Source organism: Lutra lutra, chromosome 4, assembly GCF_902655055.1.
Source record: "Lutra lutra chromosome 4, mLutLut1.2, whole genome shotgun sequence".
In the NCBI taxonomy this organism is placed as follows: Eukaryota; Metazoa; Chordata; class Mammalia; order Carnivora; family Mustelidae; genus Lutra; species Lutra lutra.
Genome location: NC_062281.1, coordinates 98,692,474 through 98,707,502, shown reverse-complemented (window position 1 = coordinate 98,707,502; position 15,029 = coordinate 98,692,474). Strand labels below are relative to the sequence as shown.

The following is a 15,029-nucleotide window of genomic DNA, read 5'->3' as shown; positions in this document are numbered from 1 at the left end:
CAAATAAATAAATAAAAATCTTAAAAAAACTTTCTTTTTTCTAACTTTATTGTAAGAGTATAGCTTATGTATGATATTCAAAATGTGTGTTAAGCAACTTTATGTTACAGGTAAGACTTCTGGTTAGCAGTAGGCTATTAGTTTAGTTTTTGGGGAGTCAAAAGTTGCACATGAATTTTCAGCTATGGTAGGGGTCAGCACCCCTAATGTTTAAGGGTCAACTATATATACACATTTAAAATGTGTTATTTCAGATTAGCGTGTTATAAGGAATAAACTCTTACATATGTACTATTGTAAAAAGTACAGAATTTTATTCTACTTTGATGTTTTAAAAATTCACTACTTTACTCAAAAGAAAGTTAGTAGCAAGAAAATAGCAGTTAAGCTTGTTAGAAACCTTTGAGGCTTAGTATCTAGATAAATAAGGAGGTGAGATAAAATACCAGAAGCTTTAAATTTTGTTCTTATATAATTATATTAAATTATTAAAGTATAGCTGCTTTATTTTTAAAGTAAAAGAAGATTATGAAAAAATCCAGCACCTTGAAGAGGAATACAAGAAGGAAGTAAATGACAAGGAAAAGCAGGTATTTTTTAAAAATCAGTTTTGTATTTTTTATGTTTATTAACTCATAAAATACTTAAAATTTCAAAAGAAATCTACTTGCTGACTGCATGATAAATTTCTATAAGAGAATTTTAGTATTTTAGATATCAAACATACAGGCTTTTGCCTAGCAGAATTAATTTCCACTGATTCAAACAGGCATGCACTGAATACCAGAATTTAAAAAAAAATCAATTTTCTACAGTATTTAAATAGGTCATTGTTGCAAAAATAATTAACTTTTGTTCAGATAAAAACCTTATAAAATGTAAAGATGATCATTGACCACTTAATCCACATTTTGCAGTCTATTTTGAAATGCACTTACTATTCATGACACCATTGATGGGGAACTAAAATGTTCTTTCCCTTCTATTTGTCATATAGTGGAAAATTTGAAAATAATGAGTCTGTGTTGTTTGTTATTCACAAGAATACCAGGTTATTACTATGACAAATTTATCAGTTTGAAGTCCTCTGCTTTCCAGTGGAAAACAATTCATCGAAAGGAATCCTCTTCTATTTCCCCCCTATTTTTTCAGAGTTTTTCTTCTTTGATTTGGCACAGGATACTTTGTAATGATAGATAACAAGATTGTCTACTTAAAAAGTTAATTGAAAGTACAGAGAAGATAGGGTTTTCTTTAAGTTCTGGTTAAATTTATATGTTACATTTAGATCTTTTAAATGAGTTAACAGTTTTCTATATTTTAGCTGAAATTTTAAACTAGTTTCTGAAAGAAGGTGTTTTTAAAAGTTAAAATTGCGTGTATTATAAAGAACACAAAAGTAGAGGGAAGTGCTAAAAAACTTGTTGGGTTCTGGGTGCATGGGCAGATGAAAATAGGGCAGTGAGGTCTTTTTGCCATCTTGAATCTGGAAGTCTTCAGCTTGTCTTTTTGTCTTTTACCTTTTTCTTCACATGGATTCTATATTCTTCTTCTTATTATTTTTTTAAAGATTTTATTTATTTATTTGACAGAGGGAGACACAGAGAGGGAACACAAGCAGGGGGAGTGGGAGAGGGAGAATGCTTCGTGCTGAACAGGGAGCCTGATACGGGGCTCTGTCCTAGTACCCTGGTATCATGCCCTGAGCTGAAGGAAGGTTCTTAACAACTGAGCCACCCAGGTGCCCTTGGACTCTATATTCTAATCATCTGAATATTTTCACTTCTGTAAATGCGGCATGATCTCTTGATCCTTTGTGTTCTTACACAAGTTAAAATGTTCATTTTTCTGGGTTTGCCTGATTAATTTCTACTTGACTATCAAGACTCAATGCAGTACTCTGAGAAGGATTAATTTTTATTATATCCCCTAAGACCGAGGTAATTGTTTTCCTGATTCATGTATTTTTGTCCTATAACTAATAATATTCAAGTATAGTTGTTTGTCTCCTGGTCTAGGTTCTGAGGGGTTTTTTTTTTGTTGTTGTTTTATTTAAGCTTATGAACATGACTTTTTTTTTTAAGATTTATTTATTTGACAGAGAGAGATCACAAGTAGAGAGGCAGGCAGAGAGAGAGAGAAAGAGAGAGAGAGAGAGGGAAGCAGGCTCCCTGCTGAGCAGAGAGCCCGATGCGGGACTTGATCCCAGGACCCTGAGATCATGACCTGAGCCGAAGGCAGCGGCTTAACCCACTGAGCCACCCAGGCGCCCCAAGCTTATGAACATGACTTTTAAACATAAAATTAAAGCTATTCATCATAATTTGCTATACTACAACATTAAATTAGTTACTTCAGAGCATAAGTTAAATGGTTTAAAGTAAGCCTGTAATATAACTTAAAAAACACTTTCCTGTCTCATACATGCAAATTAACTTCTCCACATAAATGTCTCTCCACTCTAAGTTACCCTTCTCCTAAAGTCACTTCTCTGAAGCTTATCATAGTCCAAAGAGAAGGAAAAAAGTGTAATCAGGACTGATATATGTATTAAAAAAAAAAGATGGCACAGAAGAAGAGAATGCAGTTCTACAAGTGCAGACCATCTTCAAGTAACAGTTGAGACAATAGAATAAATGCAGAGGCATCATGATGAATCCCACTTAACTACAGACCAACACTTCTCTAAAATTACGTTCTTTGATTGTCAATTAAATACAAATTTTAACTTCATAGCTCAACAATTAAGGGTCATATACTGAAGTCAATACACACACCTAACATTTCAGTTTGAGCTGTTTCATATATATAGAGCTGAAATATGTTACAAGGTATGGCCTAACAAATGTTAGTGAGAATTTTTTTAAAAATAGTTTTTACGAGTATTAAACTTTTCTTGCACATTGAAGTCCTCATATACAGGGCAAAGTCAGAACTTTTATATTTGAATTTATTCTTCATTTACCTTTTAAAACACTACTATGGTTGAATATTAAAACAAAAGCAAAAGCAAAAGCAAGTAGTGAGCAATGATTATACTCCATCACTCATTCACTACAGCATGTAAAATGCCAGCAGTGTTATTCACTGGCCCCATTAAGAGGTCTGATCCTGAACACCACCCCTATGATGATGTTCACCATCCTCATATGCATCCCCATTGTAATGGCACTGTCTCTCCTGATTTGGATCTAAGTCCAGCAACTACCTGGTCTGTTTCATTAGTCTCTTCTACTTCCTACTTCTCAAGTAGGAGTTTTTCCAGCAAAGAGAGAAAGGCATTCTCAGGAAAGTTTACCTTAAATTTGATGATTAGGCAACTCTTTTCATATGGTCTATAATAAATTGGCATGCCTTTATTTAGCACACACTTGATAGCTCCATACCTGACAATCTGACCTGGATGAGAGGTGATGATGATGGTTTGGTTGTCAAAAATAGATACTGGCTTTGGAAAGCTACAGGGTGCTTCAATCAGCTATATGTCCATGCACATGAAAAGGTCTTCTTGCTGAGTAAAAGCAATGTGGTCCTTCTGACCTAAAACAATAATGATATCTCCTTGTTGCAGTCCTGGTTCTTGGTGTCCTTCACCATGGAATGTTATCTTGCCATTTTTTCAAATCTTTGTCAGTATGAACTTCTAGAATCTTTCTCAAACTATCTTCCTTCCATTGCAACTTTCACATCTGTCTTTAGGACTGATCTGTTACCCATGGCCCTTGCACTCCATGTATACAGATTGAATTTGCTGAGCCATTCCAGGTCCTATGTGATAAATTGTTATTATTTGCTTTCCAGTACCTCCACAATTGGGACAGCATTCTACTCTTTTCTTACCACCTCAGCCTTCACATTTGTTACAAATCACATTCTTTTGCAGAGCTAGTTTTCTTGTTGCACCATTATGTAGATCTTCTAATTACTGAGAGCGGATGTACAACATTTTTACCTCTTCTTTCTCTCTGCAGTCTTCCTCCTCCTCCAAAAATCATATCAAAGATGTCCATGGGGGAGCCAAAACCACCACCAGCTCCACCTTCTTTAACTGTATGCTCTCCTCCTTTGTCATATACTTGCCTTTTCTTTGCATCAGAGAGTTCTTCATAAGCTTGAGAAATCTGTTTAAACTTTTTCCCTTCCTTTGGATTCTTCTCAGGATGGTACTTCAAGACCAGTTTCCTGTAAGCATTTTTTAGTTCTTGGTTGGCATTGGGTTTGACCCCCAAAGCATCATAGTAAGTTGTTTCTTTCACCATTTTCTAAAGCCAGTGAGCATGTTGAGGTCAGTGTGGAGGAGTGGGAAGGAGTGCATTGGTGGGCAGAGCTCAGGCAGCTGCTGCTTCTCCGCTTCCCACCTAATGTTCTGGAACTTTCCCTAGGCTCTGTGTTTCTTTAAGTTCCCACATTTCTGTATATTCAGTACTTTGGTTTGTGGAACAGAGGAGGTGCTCCATAATATTTATGGAATAAATGAAACAATACATTTTATTATATATCTTCTAAGTTCTAACTTAAAATGAACCTTATAATATTGGGTAGATCATATTAGTTTAAACATTTTTTTTTAAAGATTTTATTTATTTATTTGACAGAGAGAAATCACAAGTAGGCAGAGAGGCAGGCAGAGAGAGAGGAGGAAGCAGGCTCCCTGCTGAGCAGAAAGCCCAATGTGGGGCTCGAACCCAGGACCTGGGATCATGACCTGAGCCAAAGGCAGCGGCTTAACCCACTGAGCCACCCAGGCGCCCCAGTTTAAACATTTTTTGAATGAACATTGTGCAAGCATATACTAAATGCCCTTGCACAATTAGCTGAAAAGCACAGAAACAAGTACATAAAATAATCATAGGTGGTGGTAATTGCTAAGGTGTCATGTGTAATTTTTCATATCTCTAATGTATTACTTAAATATTTCATTTTAGGTATCACTGCTATTGCTCCAAAATACTGAGAAAGAAAATAAAATGAAAGATTTAATATTTCTGCTGGAGGAATCCAGAGATAAAGTTAATCAATTAGAGGAAAAGACAAGTAAGAATTTACATAAGAAAATACAATAATGTGTCTTATGTATTACTCTTACTATATTTAAAATTTTGGCTTTCATTGTAGTTTTGTTGTAATGTTTTCCAGTGCTGTAATTCTCAACCTGGTTTGGATCAGTTGGAGAAGGGGTGTAATAGAGTCACTTAGGGAACTTTTTCATTGTACATGTGCTCTTCTTTTCACTTTTCCATACTCGCCGCTTCTTTAGAATTTCAACACAATACTCCAAGAAAACAAGGATCTGTTTTTCTTTTTGTTTACTGATGCATTCCAAGTGCCTAGAACAGTACATGGCATACAGGACACTCAACTATTTCATGAATGACTGAATACACTGGAACACTATAGAGGAAGTGAGTGTTCCTGGAGCAAGACATTTGGAAAGGCATTAGGGAAAATTGCTTGTTGAACTAAATCTTTGATGATTAAAGCTTTACTAGACAGTGAATTGGAAGGGAGAATGTAGGCAGAAGAAATGCCTTGTGCAAGTCCTAGAACTGTCAAAGTTTCTATTTGAAACATTGATTGGTATGTCTTTGTTAGAGAACTCAGTAGGTGAGACTGGAAAAGAATGGATCAGATTATGAAGAATCTTGAATGTCAATTAAGACTATCTTACTGAATAGTTTTTAAACTTGTTTAAGGCACTTGGAAGGCATAATACACTTATGAAACACTGTGCACCTTTCAGAGCATCATACGGATTTTGTGATATTTGTCAATTTTCTCTTAAAAACATCCCCTTTTGGATATGACAAATAATTATCTAGTTCCTGTGAAACTATGCCTGCTCATTTGATCTTACAATTAATATATCCTATACTCTAGACATCACAAAATGAACTTCCCCTACATTTGCCATTCTTTCTATGTCCCCATCATACTTTCACTACTTCCTCTACGCAAAAGGAGGAGCCTCTTACCTCGAATCCAAATATTTTGCCTGAATTCCAGTGAGCTCCTTATTCTTAAGAATGGCTTAACCATTAGTCATCTGTGACTAAGGGTGTCTTGCAGGCGGGGACTCTGTCCATTAAATATCTATGTAACGCAGTGTCTAGCATATTGCTATGTACCTAGTAGTCAAATAGATATTAGGATGAATGGATATTTAATCTTATCATATAAGACTGGAAATAATTTACTGGCAGTAAGTAACCAATTCTTGTGAGATTCTGCAGACTCATGCACTGAAATGTATTCATTTAAGTTACATTTATGTAACATTTAAGTTGTATTCATTTATTATGTCCTATATGTATCTCTTATTCTTTTTTTCTCGGTTTCATTTTGGAGATCTATCGACCTGTTTCATAATCCTGCCTTCTTCTGTGTCTAATTTGCTTTTATTTATTTAGTTTTTTTCTATTATGTTCAGTTAGCCACTGTATAGTACATAATTAGTTTTTGATGTTGTGTTCAGTGATTCATTAGTTAAGTAAAACACCCAGTGCTCATCACAACATGTGCCCTTCTCAGTACCGATCACCCTGTAACCACCTCCCCCAACCAGTGAAACCCTCAGGTTGTTTTCTGGGGTCCATAGTCTCTCGTAGTTCATCTCCCTCTCTGATTTCTCCCCATTTGGATTTCCCTCCTTTCCTCTTTGGTCCTTTGTGCTATTGCTTATGTTCCATATATGAGTGAAACCATATGATAATTGTCTTTCTCTACTTGACTTATCTCACTTAACATAATCCCCTTCTGTTCCATCCATGTTGTTGTAAATGGTGGGTGTTCATTGTTTCTGATAGCTGAATAATATTCCATTGTATATATGTACCACATCTTCTTTGTCTAATTTGCTTTTAAACCTACCTACAGAATTCTTTATTTTGGATTAATCATATTTTTTTCTTCTAAAATAGCCATTTTATTATTATTATATTTTTTGTTTGTTTTTAATCATTTTTTAAAATTTATTTTCAGCATAACAGTATTCATTGTTTTTGTACCACACCCAATGCTCCATGCAATCCGTGCCCTCTCTAATACCCACCACCTGGTTCCCCCAACCTCCCACCCCCCCACCTCTTCAAACCCTTCAGATTGTTTTTCAGAGTCCATAGTCTCTCATTGTTCACCTCCCCTTCCAATTTCCCCCAACTCCCTTCTCCTAACTCCCCATGTCCTCCATGCTATTTGTTATGCTCCACAAATAAGTGAAACCATATGATAATTGACTCTCTCTGCTTGACTTATTTCACTCAGCATAATCTCTTCCAGTCCCGTCCATGTTGCTACAAAAGTTGGGTTTTCAAATTCCAATTCTTTGGTTAAATTCTGTCTTGCTGTACATACTGTATGTTTCTATTTTTATTTTTTATCAAAGCATAATTAATATACAGTATTATATTTCAGATGTACAATGTAATGATTTAATAATTCTATACATTACTCAGTGTTCACTGTAAGTGTAGTCCCCAAAGTGTAGTCCCCAAACAACGTTACTACAATATAATTGACTATGTTTTCTATGCTATTCTTTTTATCTCCATGATTTACTTATTTTATAAATGGAAGTTTGTACTTCTTAATCGCCTTTATTTTACCCATCTCCCTTCACCCACCTTCCCTCTAGCAGCCATTGAGTTTGTTATCTGTATTTAACAGTCTGTTTTTTGTTTGTTTTGCTTTTCGGATTCTACATATATATGTGAAATCATATGGTATTTGTCTTTCTGTGTCTCACTCTATTTCATTTAGTATACTTACCCTCTAGTTTCATCCATGTTGTCAAACATGGCAAGATCTCATTCTTTTTTATATGGCTGAGTAATATTCCATTATATATGTATGTATGTATGTATGTAGTGTATGTGTGTGTGTATATATATATATATCCCATATCCTCTTTATCCATTCATCTATTGATGGTCACTTGGGTTAATTCCATATCTTGGCTATTGTAAACAATGCTACAACAAACATAGGGGTACATATATCTTTTTGAATTAGTCTTTTTGTTTTCTTTGAGTATATATCCAGAAGTGGAATTGCTGGATTTTATGGTATGCTATCTTTAATTTTTGATGGAATATCTATACTGTTTTCCACAGTGGTTGCACCAATTTACATTCTTGGCAGCAGTGCATGAGAGTTCCCTTTTCTTCCCATCCTTGCCAACACTTGTTATTTGTTGTCTTTTTGATTCTAGCCATTCTCTGACAGGTGTGAGGTGAAACCTTGTTGTGGTTTTGATTTGCATTTCCCTGATGATTAGTGATGTTGAGCATCTTTTCAAGTGTCTGTTGGTCATCTGTATGTCTTTTTCAGAAAAATGTGTATTCAGGTCTTGTGCTCATTTTTAAAAAAGATTTTATTTATTTGAGAGAATGAGTAGGGGGAGGAGTAGCAGAGGGGGAGGGAGAAGGAGAGGGAAAGAATCTCAAGCAGACTCCACACTGAGCACTGAACCCAACTTGGATCTCAATCTCAGGATCCTGAGATCATGACCTGAGCTGAAACTAATAGTCAGATGCTTCATTGACTGAGCCACCCAGGTGCCTCAGGTCCTCTGCTCATTATTTAATTGGATTTTTTTTTTCCATGTTGAGCTGTGTAAGTTCTTTTATATTTTAGATATTAACCCCTTACTGGACATGTCATTGGCAGATATCGTCTCCCATTCAATAGGTTGCCTTTTTGTTTTATTGATTGTTTCCTTTGCTGTGCAAAACCTTTTTATTTGGGTATAGTTCCAATAGTTTTTGCTTCCCTTGCCTAAGGAGATATATGCATAAATATGTTGCTGAGATGATGTGGATGAACTAGAGGGTATTATGCCAAGTGAAATAAGTCAGTCAGAGAAAGACAAGTACTGTATGATTTCATGCATACATGGAATTTAAGAAATAAAACAGATGAACATAGGGGAAGGGAAGGAAAAATAAGATGAAAATTGAGAGGGAAGCAAACCATAAGATGCTGAACTCTAGGAAACAAACTGAGGGTTCCTGGAGGGGAGGGGTGGGATGGGAGAAGGCATGGGCATTAAGGAGATCACTTGATGTATTGAGCACTGGGTTTTATATGCAACTGATGGATCACTAAATTCTACCTTTGAAACTAATTTAAAAACATAATAAAAAAAATTAAAAACAACATTGCTGAGGACAATGCCCAAGAGGTTACTGCCTGTGTTTTTACTTAGGAATTTTATGGTTTCAAGTCTCACATTTAGGTATTTAATCCATTTGAGTCTGTTTCTGCGTATGGTGTAAGAAAGTTGTCTAATTTCATTCTTTTAAATGTTGCTGTTCAGTTTTCCCAGCACCATTTATTGAAGAGACTTTTTCCCATTATTATATTCTTATCTCCTTTGGTGTAGGTTGATTATATGTGTGTGGGTTTATTTCTGGGCTATTATGTCCCATTGATCTATGTGTCTGTTTTTATGCCAGTACCATACTATTTTTATTACTACAGTTTTGTAGTGTATCTTGAGATCTGGGATTGTGATACCTCCAGGTTTGTTGTTCTTTTTCAAGATTGCTTTGGCTCTTCAGGGTCTTTTGTAGTTTCATTCAAATTTTAGAATTGCTTGTTCTCGTTCTGTTAAAAATACTATTGGTATTTTGATAGGGAGTACATTGAATATATAGATAGCTTGGGGTAGCATGGATGTTTTAATAATATTAATTATTTTAGTCCAGGAGCATGGAATGTCTTTTGTTTGTATCCTCTTCAGTTTCTTTCATCAATGTCTTATGGTTTTTGGGTACAGGTCTTTCACCTCCTTCTCCTTGGTTATTCTTTGGTACTTTATTCTTTTTGGTGCAATTGTAAATAGGTTCGCTTTCTTAATTCTTTTTCTGCTATGAATATTATTAGTGTATGGAAATGCAGCAGATTTCTGTATATTTTTTATCCTGTGTCTTACTGAATTAATATATCCATTCTAGTAGTTTTTTAGTGAAGTCTTCAGGATTTTCTGTCTATGGTATCATGTAATCTGCAAATAGTGAACGTTTCACTTCTTTCTGACCAATTTGGATGCTTCATATTTCTTTTTATTGTCTGCTTGCTGTGGCTAGGGCTTCTAGGACTACGTTGAATAAAAGTAGTGAGTGGACATACTTGTCTTGTTTCTGATCTTAGAGGAAAAGTTTTCAGGTTTTCACCTTTGAGTATGATGTTTGCTGTGGACTTTTCATATATGGCCTTTATGATGTTGAGATAATGTTCCCTCTAAGCCTACTTTGTTGAGGGTTTTTATCACAAATGGCTGTTGTACTTTGTCAAATGCTTTTTCTGCATCTATATAAGTGGTGATACAGTTTTTATCCTTGTTGATGTGGTATAATCATGTTGATTGATTTGCAAATATTGAACCACCCCTGCATAACAAGAATAAATCCCACTTGATCAATGTGAGTGATTTTTTAAATGTATTGTTGGATTTGGTTTGCTAATATTTTGTTGAGGATTTTTACATCTATGTTCATCAGAGATACTGGCGTGCAGTTATCTTTTTTGTGTGTGTGGTGTCTTTATTAGGTTTTATTATCAGGGTAATGCTAGTCTCATAGAAAGAATTTGGAAATTTTCCTTTTCTATTTTTTGGAATGGTTTGAGAATGGGTATTAACTGATCCTTAAATATTTGGCAGATTAACCTGTGGAGCCTGGACTTTTGTTTGTTGGGAGTTTTTTGATTACTAATTCAATTTCATCACTAATATTCAGTATGTTCAAAATTTCTATTTCTTCCTGATTAAGTTTGTGAAGATTTTTTAAAAAAATAATTTATCAGCATCTTTTAGGTTGTCCAATTTGTTGGCATATAATTTTTCATAATATTCTCTTACAATCTATTATAGTTCCTGGTGTTTGTTGTTCTTTCTATTCTTTTATTTCTGGTTTTATTTATTTGAGTCCTTTTTTTTTTTCTTGGAGTCTGGCTAAAGTTTGTCAATATCATTTCTTTTAAAAAAAAACTAGCTTTGGTTCCATTGACATTTCTATATATATATTTTTAAAGATTTTGTTTCATTATTTCTGCTTTAGTTTTTATTATATCCTTCTACTGGCTATAGGCTTTGTACTTTCTTTCCAGCTCCTTTAGGTGTTAAGCTAGGTTGTTTACTTGAGATTTATTTTTTAAAAAATTTATTTATTTTAGAAGGAGAGAGTGCAAGTGGGGGTAGGGCAGAGGAGAGGGAAAGAGAGAATCCCAAGCAGACTCTGTGCTAGGAGTGGACCCCAACATTGGGCTCAGTCCCACGACCCTGAGATCATGACTTGAGCTGAAACCATGATTTGGACTCTCAACTGACTGAGCCAACCAGGTGCTCTGATTTTGTTTGTTTGTTTCTTGAGGTAGGCCGGTTATACCTATAAACTTACCTCATAGAACTGCTTTTGTCCCAAAGATTTTTGGACTGTTTTGTTTTCTTTTTTCTTTTTTTAATTTATCTCAAATTAACCAAAATATAGTACATTATTAGTTTCAGATGTGGAGTTCAGTAATTCATTAGTTGCACAGAATAGCCAGTGCTCATCGCATCATAGGCCTTCCTTAATTCCCATCACCCAGTTAGCCCATCCTCCCACCCACCACCCCTCCACCAATCCTCAGATTCTTCCTCCTAGTTATGAGTGTCTCATGGTTTGTCTCCTTCTCTGATTGCTTCCCATTCCATTTTTCCCATTCTTCCCTTATGATCCTCTGTACTCTTTCTTATATTCTTCATGAGTGAAACCATATGATAATTGTCTTTCTCTGATTGATATATTTCGTGTAACATAATACCCTCCAGTTCCATCCATGTCGCTGTAAATGGTAGTATTTCATCCTTTCTGATGGCTTACTAATATTCCATTATGTGTATATACCACATCTTCTTTGCACATTGATCCATCCACAGACATCTTGGCTCTCTCCACAGTTTGGCTATTGTGGACATTGCTGCTATAAACATTGGGATGCAGGTGCTCCTTCAGATTACTACATTTGTGTCTTTGGGGTAAATACCACTAGTGTAATTTGTGGGTCATAGGGTAGCTCTATTTTTAGCTCCTTGAGGAACCTCCATACTGTTTTCTGGAATGGTGGTACCAGTTTGTATTTCCACCAACAGTGTAAGGGTTTCCCTTTCTCCACATACTTGCAAAGATTTGTTGTTTCCTGACTTGTTAATTTTAGTCATTCTGAATGGTGTGAAGTGGTATCTCATTGTGGTTTTAATTTGTATTTCCCTGATGCCAAGTGATGCAGAGTGTTTTTTCATGTGTCTGTTGGCCATTTGTAGGTCTTCTTTGGATAAATATCTGTTCTATCTACCATTTCTTTATTGGATTATTTGTTTTTTTTGGGTGTTGAGTTTGATAAGTTCTTTGTAGATCTTGGCTACTAGCCCTTTATAGGATACGTCATTTGCAAATATTTTCTCCCATACATAGGTTGCCTTTTAGTTTTTTTGATTGTTTCCTTTTGTTTCCGTTTTTTAAATTGTGTTATGTTAGTCACCATAAAATACATCATTAGTATTTTATCACCATAAAATACATCATTAGTTTTTGATGCAGTGTTCCAAGGTTCGTTGTTTATGTACAACACCCAGTGCTCCATGCAATATGTGCCTTCCTTAATACCACCAGACTCACCCATCCCCCCCCCAAAACCCTCAGTTTATTTCTCATAGTCCATAGTCTCTCATGGTTCGTCTCCCCCTCTGATTTCCCCCAATTTACTTTTCCTTTCCTTTTCCTAATGTCCGCCATGTTATTTCTTTTGTTCCCCAAGTAAGTGAAACCATATGATAGTTGACTTTCTCTTATTTCACTCAGCATAATCTCCTCCAGTCCTGTCCATGTTGATACAAAAGTTGGGTATTCATCCTGTCTGATGGCTGATAATATTCCATTGTATATATGGACCACATCTTATTTATCCATTCATCTGTTGAAGTCTTGGGTTTTCCACAGTTTGACTATTGTGGACATTGCTGCTATGACCATTGGGGTACCTATGGCCCTTCTTTTTACTACATCTGTATCTTTGGAGTAAATACCCTGTAGTGCAATCGCAGGGTCATAGGGTAGCTCTATTTTTAATTTTTTGAGGAATCTCCACACTATTTTCCAAAGTGGATGCACCAACTTGCATTCCTACCAACAGTGTAGGAGGGTTCCTCTTTCTCCAAAACCTCTCCAACATTTGTTGTTTCCTGTCTTGTCAATTTTTGCCATTCTGACTGGTGTAAGGTGGTATCTCAATGTGGTTTTGATTTGAATCTCTCTGTTGGCTAATGATGATGAATATTTTTTCATGTGTCTGCTAGCCATTTGTATGTCTTCACTGGAGGAGTGTTTGTTCATGTCTTCTGCCCATTTTTTGATGTGATTATCTGTTTTGTGTGTGTTGAGTTTGAGGAGTTCTTTATAGATCCTGGATATGAACCCTTTGTCTGTAGTGTCATTTGCAAATATCTTCTCCCATTCCGTGGGTTGCCTCTTTGTTTTGTTGACTGTTTCCTTTGCTGTGCAGAAGCTTTTGATCTTGATGAAGTCCCAAAGTTCATTTTTGCTTTTGTTTCCTTTGCCTTTGGAGACCTGTCTTGAAAGAAGTTGCTGTGGCCGATGTTGAAGAGTTTATTGCCTATGTTCTCCTCTAGGATTTTGATGGACTCCTGTCTCACATTGAGGTCTTCTAATCCATTTCGAGTTTATCTTTGTGTATGGTATAAGAGAATGGTCAAGTTTCATTCTTCTATACATAGCTGTCCAACTTGCCCAGCACCATTTATTGAAAAGACTGTCTTTTTTCCACTGGATATTTTTTTCCTGCTTTTTTGAAGATTATTTGACCATAGAGTTGCGGGTCCATATCTTGGCTCTCTATCCTGTCCCATTTGTCAATGCATCGGTTTTTGTGCCAGTACCATGCTGCCTTGGTGATCACAGCTTTGTAATATAGCTTGAAATCAGGCAATGTGAGTCCCCAGCTTTGTTTTTCTTTTTCAGCATTTCCTTAGTGATTCAGAGACTTTTGTAGTTCCATACAAATCTAAGGATTATCTGTTCTAGCACTTTGAAAAATGCTGGTAGTATTTTGATCGGGATGGCATTTGAAAGTATAGATTGCTCTGGGTAGTAGAGACATTTTAACCATGTTTATTCTTCTGATCTGTGAACATGGAATGTTTTCCCATCTTTTTTTGTCTTCAATTTTTTCCATGAGTGTTCTGTAGGTCCTCGACTATAGATTCTTTACCTCTTTGGTTAGGTTTATTCCAAGGTATCTTATGGTTTTTGGTGCTATAGTAAATGGAATCGATTCTCTAATTTCCCTTTCTATAGTTTCATTGTTAGTGTATAAGAAAGCAACTAATTTCTGTGCATTGATTTTGTATCCTGCCACATAACTGAATTGTTGTATGAGTTCTAGTAATTCAGGGGTGGAGTCTTTTGGATTTCCCATATAAAGTGTCATGTCATCTGCAAAGAGAGAGAGTTTGACTTCTTTGCTAATTTGAATACCTTTTATTTCTCTTTGTTGTCTGATTGCTGTTGCTAGGACTTCTGCTACTATGTTGAACAACAGTGAGAGTAGGCAACCTTGTTGTGTTCCTGATCTCAATGGGAAGACTCTCAGCTTTTCCCCATTGAGAATGATGTTCGTTGTGGGTTTTTCATAGATGGATTTTATGAAGTTGAGGAATGTTCCCTCTATCCCTATACTTTTTTTTTTAATTCATTTAATTAATTAAATTAATTAATTCATTTAATTCATTTTTTTAATTCATTCATTCATTTAATTCATTTAATTCATTTAATTCATTTGATAGAGATCACAAGTAGGTAGAGAGACCGGCAGAGAGGGAGGAGGAAGCAGGCTCCCCGCTGAGCAGAGAGCCTGATGCGGGGCTCGATCCCAGGACCCTGGGATCATGACCTGAGCCGAAGGCAGAGGCTTTAACCCACTGAGCCACCCAGGCGCCCCACTATCCCTATACTTTGAAGAGTTTTAATCAGGAA

The 15,029-nt window shown here is 35.8% G+C and overlaps 1 protein-coding gene and 1 pseudogene across 4 annotated transcripts in view; one reads left to right on the top strand and one right to left on the bottom strand.

Moving 5' to 3' along the window:
* Positions 1 to 15,029, top strand: part of SYCP1 (synaptonemal complex protein 1) — a 149,333-nt gene that overhangs the window by 32,613 nt on the left and 101,691 nt on the right. For all 4 annotated transcript variants that reach the window (XM_047726411.1, XM_047726413.1, XM_047726409.1 and 1 more), the window contains 2 exons: positions 517 to 590; positions 4,926 to 5,034. In XM_047726411.1, the coding sequence (XP_047582367.1) occupies positions 517 to 590; positions 4,926 to 5,034 (183 nt within the window). The remainder of the gene's footprint in view (positions 1 to 516; positions 591 to 4,925; positions 5,035 to 15,029) is intronic.
* LOC125098041 (dnaJ homolog subfamily A member 1-like) lies at positions 3,097 to 4,259 on the bottom strand (annotated as a pseudogene).